Source organism: Morus notabilis, unplaced genomic scaffold (assembly GCF_000414095.1).
Source record: "Morus notabilis unplaced genomic scaffold, ASM41409v2 Scaffold285, whole genome shotgun sequence".
In the NCBI taxonomy this organism is placed as follows: domain Eukaryota; kingdom Viridiplantae; phylum Streptophyta; class Magnoliopsida; order Rosales; family Moraceae; genus Morus; species Morus notabilis.
The window spans coordinates 503,649-510,671 of NW_010363065.1; the positions used below are offsets into that span (position 1 = coordinate 503,649).

General features: G+C 34.4%; 1 protein-coding gene across 1 annotated transcript; it reads right to left on the minus strand.

The window, feature by feature from the left end:
* Window positions 1-1,211: 1,211 nt before the first annotated feature.
* LOC21401714 lies at window positions 1,212-3,415 on the minus strand. The gene is made up of 2 exons (XM_010103490.2): window positions 2,674-3,415; window positions 1,212-1,956 (listed from the first exon to the last, which is right to left on the minus strand). The coding sequence occupies exons 1-2, from the start codon at window positions 3,302-3,304 to the stop codon at window positions 1,544-1,546; spliced, it is 1,044 nt and encodes a 347-aa protein (XP_010101792.1). The 5' UTR covers window positions 3,305-3,415; the 3' UTR covers window positions 1,212-1,543.
* Between the last annotated feature and the right edge of the window lie 3,608 nt (window positions 3,416-7,023).

The following is a 7,023-nucleotide window of genomic DNA, read 5'->3' on the forward strand; positions in this document are numbered from 1 at the left end:
TTGTAATCTTGTATAGACTTTGTAAGTTCATCAAATTTGTAATTCGTCCCACAATGATTGCACTCTTTTTTTCTTACCAAGTTTTTATCCCAATTGGGTTTTTCTTGGTAAGGTTTTTAATGAGGCAATTATGAATTACAAATTTAAAAATCAATGAAGAAGTAATTTTTTTTATATAGTTCGTTCGTGTCGTGTGTTCATTTCATATTTCAAATTGTAATATACACAATTACACATTGTAATTATACAAATACTTATTTCAACAACATAAAAATATAATATAAAAAAAAAATTTCGGGCAGCCGGTCGGGCTGCCCGATGCCCGACCGGGCACGGGCAGGCTTCCTCTGCTCGAAGCCCGTCCATGAGAATTTTTGGGTTGGGTCGGGCAGCCCGAATTTTCGGGCAGATCGGGTTCGGTCATCGGGCAAAAATTCAGACTTTTCGGTGGTCACGGGCGGCCCGTCTAAAGTTTCAGCACTGATTCTAATAATGCAACGCGTTCATATCTTTTGAGGATAATACAAGTCATTTATATCCACAGCATAATAATAATAATACTTTCAACTACTCTACTCTAAATCAATTCTTTTAAAGTGTTTAATTTAATTTTAAGATATTTGACACATTTACTCCCTCAACTTTTATGATTTTAACATTTACCTTCTAAACTTTTAATTTTAACAAAATTTTCCTTTCAACTTGTAAAATTATTACAATATATATCATTAAATTAGTATCAAGAAAATACGTTCAACGAAAAATTTAAACATCCTAATATTAATGTAACATAAATCTTTCAATTCCTTAAATCTAATAAAAAAATTTGAAAAAATTTAATAAAAATGAGAATAATTTTACAAGTCTTGAAGAGTTGATTATCAAAATTAAAAATTTAAAGAGTAATTTGCTAAACCATAAGAAGTTTAGAAGACATTTATAAGACACCCATTAATTACATCAAAATTTAGTTTAATGGCTAATGATCTTTTTCCACCGGTAGAAAAAAAAAAAACGTATCCTATCATGCCAAATGTAACCATGTTATCACTTTTCATAATACCTAGTAACCATGCCATGGCCTTCAATCTTAAATATGAGAGTTTGAGAACACACACACACACACACACATATATATTATATATATATATATAACAAATTTGTTCACAAGAATTTAGAAAGAGAAACTTTTTGAATTTCCTAAGCTTTTGAACAACCTTTTGTTTCATCATCACTTTTCCCATTCCATATAAACGAAACAAAAATTAAAAACTTATGGTTAAAATTTACCACTTCTAGATCTACATGTATGATGATGGTTCTCCTCTAACCTCAACATCAACCTTTTTCTCCCAATGAAAATGAAAAAAAAAAAAAAAAAAAAAAAGCTTGAGCTTTCCATTTCACACAACCCCAACCAATCCCCTCCCGCCACGTGGCCAGCTCCATCGGAAAGGAACAACCCAACCAACCACAACACAACAAAAACGAAAAGAAGATCAAAATTTTTGATCTCTGATCTTGGACGCTCCTCCCTACTCCTCTAATGGGCCCCACGCCTGATCATCTCCTGGTACTGGTTGAGCGACTCCTGCCTCTGCAGCCTCATCTCCTCGTTGAACTTCTTGATGAACGCCTCGACTCGGCGGTTCAACTCGTCCTGACTCAGCGACGGCTCCTTCCTCAGCTTCCCCGACCCGGGGGACGGACTCAGCGACGAGTTGGGGTTCCGGTCGGCGAAGGTCTCCGACTTCTTCATCTTCGCCGGAGGAGGGGTAGATTGGTCATTCTGCGACTGAATCCCCACTCCTCCCCTCCGCACGTGCGACTCCCACGTGTCGGACTTCTTGAGGTGCCTCGTCAGCGGCATCGGACGGCCCTCCGTTATCGTCTTCCACGTGCTCTCCAGCGTGTCCTGCCTCTTCGGCTTCGATACTCTCAATGCCTTCCCTCCTCCTGCACAAACAAACAAAAATTGACCTCAAAACCCTCGCTTATTTACGCTTTTGCCACCGTCGTCGTGGTGATAATTATCGTGTGCAACTCCGACCACCGAGAGTCCGATGGTCGCATCTCTGAGAACAAAATGACTTCAAAAACATCACTAAATTACGTTTTTGGCATCATCATTGTGAAAAGAATCACGTGGAACAATGACTACCGAATGTTCGATACTCTTGGGGAAAAAAAATAAACAGAGAGAGAAAAAGAAAATGACCTCAAAACCGCTTTGCGATTTTGCTCGTTCTACATTTTCAGCCGGTAAATGGTCGAATTTCGAAACGGCGACGGAGATTTGAACAATGGGAAAAGAAAGAATCGTGTGGAAATCTGACCGCCGAAAGTACAACGGTTTGGTCTCTGAACCACTCAGTGAGAGGGAGATGAGAAAAATTGACCTTAAAAAACCTCACTTAATTACGCTTCTGCCATCGTCGTTTTCCATTTAGGTTTGAACAACGGGAAAAGAAACGATTGTGTTGAATTCTGACCACCGAAAGTTCGAATGGTCTCAACTCCGAACCAATCCGTATTAGAAAAATTCAAAAATTTTCAAACGACTTGTCACGCGAAAAACCCCAACTACACGAGAGAGAGAGAGAGAGAGAGAGAGAGAGAGAGAGAGAGAGAGAGAGAGAGAGAGAGAGAGAGAGAGAGAGAGAGAGAGAGTACCTTCAGGACTGGCTTTAACAGCCTTTCGGTGACCAAACCTCGCAGAAACCGGCGGTTTCTCGTTCTCACTAGGGAAAAAGTACTCCAGAGAAGAATCTTTCCTCTGCAAACCGTTCCTCTCCGACGCCGCCACGATCGCCTCTTCTCTCTCCTCCTTCTCCGCCGCCGAAACACTAGCTTCCACCACCCTCGCGGCCGGTGCGTACACCACACTCTCCGCTGTCATAGCTGAGACCTTCGCGACCTCGCCAGGATCGTAACCGTAGCCAGTCAAAACGACGCCGCTGTATACCGCGTAGTCCGTTCTCACTTCTCCGCCGGAAATCTTGACCTCGCCGGCAGTAATGGCCACATGCGACGGCGAAGTTGACGGATCTTCGAGCTTCTGATGGAGCTTCGACGACGCGACGATGCTGATGATGATGCCGTTGATGAGGACGTAGAGATAAGGAGGCTTCAGCCATGAGAGGACGAAGCTCCAGAAGGAAGGAACTTCAGAAGCTACGAAATCTACGACGACGGGAACTGAGAGCTTCAGAGCCACCGCCATGGAAAGGACTCCGGTCGAAATCAACACGACTTTCAGAGGAAGGATCCAGTTGTTGCTCGGATTCGCCGAGTACATCGCCATGATTTCTCTCTTTCAAATGTTTCTTTTTAATCGGAAATATATATATATATACATATATATAGTTTGTTTTCTGTTTTTCCGGTGAAGGTTCCAGAGAGAGCTGCTGAAGAAGAATGAGACTTGTAAAGAGTTACTCAGCACATATATAGAGGAAGAGAGGAGTTGATTGTGATGAAACGCGAACCGTTGGATCAAGCCGCTGAAAAGTTTTTTTTTTTTTTTTTTTTTTTTGAGAAGAAAGCCGCTGAAATGTTAGATACGTTTATTTTTAAGGAAGAAATTTTTTGTGGGAAAATTCAAAGCAAAATAATAATTAAAAAAATAAAAAGGAAAGCTTATTAAAAAAATAGATAAAAAGGAAAGGCATCCAAGCACTAAAACGATATTTCAAGAACACTGCTTTTGTTTATATTGTTGAAATTATTTTATTAATTAAAAAAATTAATAACTATAATAGTACATTTTATATTACTTACGAGAACTATTGACAATATACAATAAAGGAGATTTTATGGTACAACTTAAAAAATAAGGGTTAATTTCAAAGATGATCCTTGAGATTTAGAGTGCGTTTGGTTCAAGGATTCGTGCCATGGTTCGAATTATGGTTCGTAACTCGCTACAGTATTTTATCTCACAAAAAACACACGTAAATCGAGAATGGTTCTGAATCATGATTCTAAATCCATTAACCAAACGTCTTATTACTTTTAATTTTATTTTAATTTCAGACTTTTAAAACGTCTCACAATTAATTTTTGAAGTTTTATTTCTCTCAGTTTCAGTTTTTTCGTTAGCTAGATGTTAAATATTTGACAAAATTTGTAAAACTTAAAGACTAAAATTAGAAACATCAAGAGTTTAGGGACTACAACGATACAAAAAATAAAAAGTTATTTCTACATATTGTCTCTAAATTTTAGCAATTTCTAATTTTAATTCTTAATTTCTACACATTGTCTCTAAATTTTAGCAATTTCTAATGTTAATTCTTAATTTCGACATATTGTCCTTAAATTTAAATTGTTTCTAATTTTGGCTTCTAATTTACACTAATTACATCAAATATTTAACAACTAGTTAAATAAAGGATCAAAATTGAATCAGAATAAAATCTCAGAGACCAATTTTGAGATGTTTTAAAAGTTAAAGACCAAAGTATAATTGAGGATAAACTTTAAGACTATTTGTGGAATTAATCCATAAAATAAAGTATTACTGTCTTCGATTTTAATTGTCAAATATGTATGAGAAATTATATTTGTCTTTTAGGTAATCTTGATAAATACTCTTTAAAAGTGTATCGGTCAGAATTTTTATTCTTTACTCTTGATTAATATCCTTTTTAGTTAAATAATTACACTAATAAAAGAATCTTTATCAAGAATAAAGAATAAAAGTCGAGACTCAAACACTTTTAGAAATAAATTCTCTATTTTTCATTTTTTTTCTTTTTTTCTTTTTTATTTTAATCAAATTTAATTGTTAACGTAGAAGTAGGATCCTATAATAAATCAGTATAATTCATGAAATATTTTAGTTTCGCTATGAAAAAAAAAAATCCAAAAGAGATGAAAAAAGAGAATTTTGTGGGATAAACATGGAGGTCTGCCATGTAGATATAAGTGGTTACACGCCAGCAAGTAATGGGTTTCGTTCCACGTAGTAATAGTGCCAAGTGGTGGTGTCTACGTGGCACAGGAACGAGCTTACCAGTTACCAGTGAATAACAGTTTTTGTTTTTTTTTTTTCCTTGTTTGATATATGAAAAACAGCAAGTAATGGGTTAATCAATGTGAAACTTTTTTTTTTCTTTTCCTTTTGGTTTAACAAATGACGGGTCTAATTGGAAGAAATTTGAAAATGAAATAAATCCCAAAAGCGGAAAATGACAGAAGAGTTTTGATTAACACGAGACTTGGCTTCCAAGTTAGCTAATCTTTAGTCTTTCTTGTTGTAATGATGATCATTAGATTAGATGCGACAGTTAAAACTGTGAACAATTATATCAGAATCTTCCATTACTATTTAGCTTAGACAGTGTCAGACAGATTAGCGGGGTAATTACTTGGGTGTAATCATTTGTTAAGCCATGCACCTTTTATGGTCTCTTCAACCTTTAGTAGTATATTTTGTTAAAAGGTTAATTTTAAGAGATTTTTTTTGGGTTTTTTTTTAGAACATCAATCTTATATGTTTATCAACTATCATATTTATGTTATTTTTTAATTAGATTTAATATATATGTAATGATTGATAAGTAGAAAATATCAATATTTTAAGAGTTGTCATGTTACTTCAAGTTAGTAGTGATTAATTAGGCCTCGTTCGTTTCGCTGATTCGAGTTTAGAATTTGAGTTTTGCTACAGTAAAAAGCTCTCACAAACAATCACATCTAATTTTTTTTGCTACAGTAAAAAACTCTCACATACAATCACATCTCAACTCAAATTTTAAACTCGAATCATCGAAACGAATGAGGCTTAGTGAACTTTGGCTGTCTTTTTTGGGATTAAAAATACTCTTCTCATAGATAAAATACAGGCTGTTCCCAAATTCCTTTCACATTGTGTAATTGCGACTTTCCAATGCCCTTAATTTAATGGACACTAAAACCAGCATGATCCTATAAAATAATTGCAACTTTTAGATGTTTCTTAACATGGAGTTTATTTATTAGGAGTTTCTCTCGTAGGTCTTAAAAAATAACCATAACGAAAAGTTTCTGTTTTCAATTATAAAATTTATATTAAAACTATTTATTCTATATATTTTTTTAATTTAATATGATTTTAATCAGATTTAATGGTTAGAAATTGATTTTTTTAACATAGACTCCATAGAAAAACTCTCTCATCTATTTTTAATTATAAATAAACAAACGAGAAAAAAAATTACCTATTGGGTTCTTATTTTCTTCAGCTTTTCAAGCAGAAAAAGGTTATTTTTTAATCTGGGTTTGTTAGTAATCTTCCTAGAGAACCCAACCACAAGTTGTTCATGTTCCATTAAATATTGTTCCATTTCTATTGCGTTATGCTGTGGGCATTGTCAGGAAGATTTGAATATTTAAAAAAAAGCTGAGTCTTCTCAACGGCTATATATTATTTGACCGTTAACAGCGGAGGTGTTTTAGGATCCTTGATCACCGGCCCATCGGCCTTTTGGGCTTCCCACGTGCCGATCACACTGATTAGTTTACCTCTTACCGACCACGCTTTTTGCATTGAAGATTCTGTTTAGTTTATTAGAATTTTGAAAAGTAATTGATAAAAAGAATTTTTTTTTTTAAAAAAAAAAAACGACACAAAATGTGAATTTTGTACGTTTCTGAAGCAAGCCCATTTAATGGGAGATACCTTGGAGCAATTCACATGTCGAGCTTAAGAAGATTTCCATGTGGCTAATAGCTAAATCTATTAGGAAATACATTTGCCTTCTTTTGTTCATTTTGTGATAGTTATAGTTTATTGATTTGAGTTTTTAATTTAAATTCAGATTTAATTTTATGTGAGATATTTTTATTATAATAAAAAAAATTAGATATGATTTTTTGTGAGACTTTTTAACTGTAATAAAATTAAAATTAAAAACTCAAATCAGTAAAATAAATAAGAATTAAGAAAAACGTAAAGTCAACTTAGTGTAATATGAATTAGCATGTGATTGCTTTAGTTTGTCAATGCTATAAATACATATATATATATATATATATATT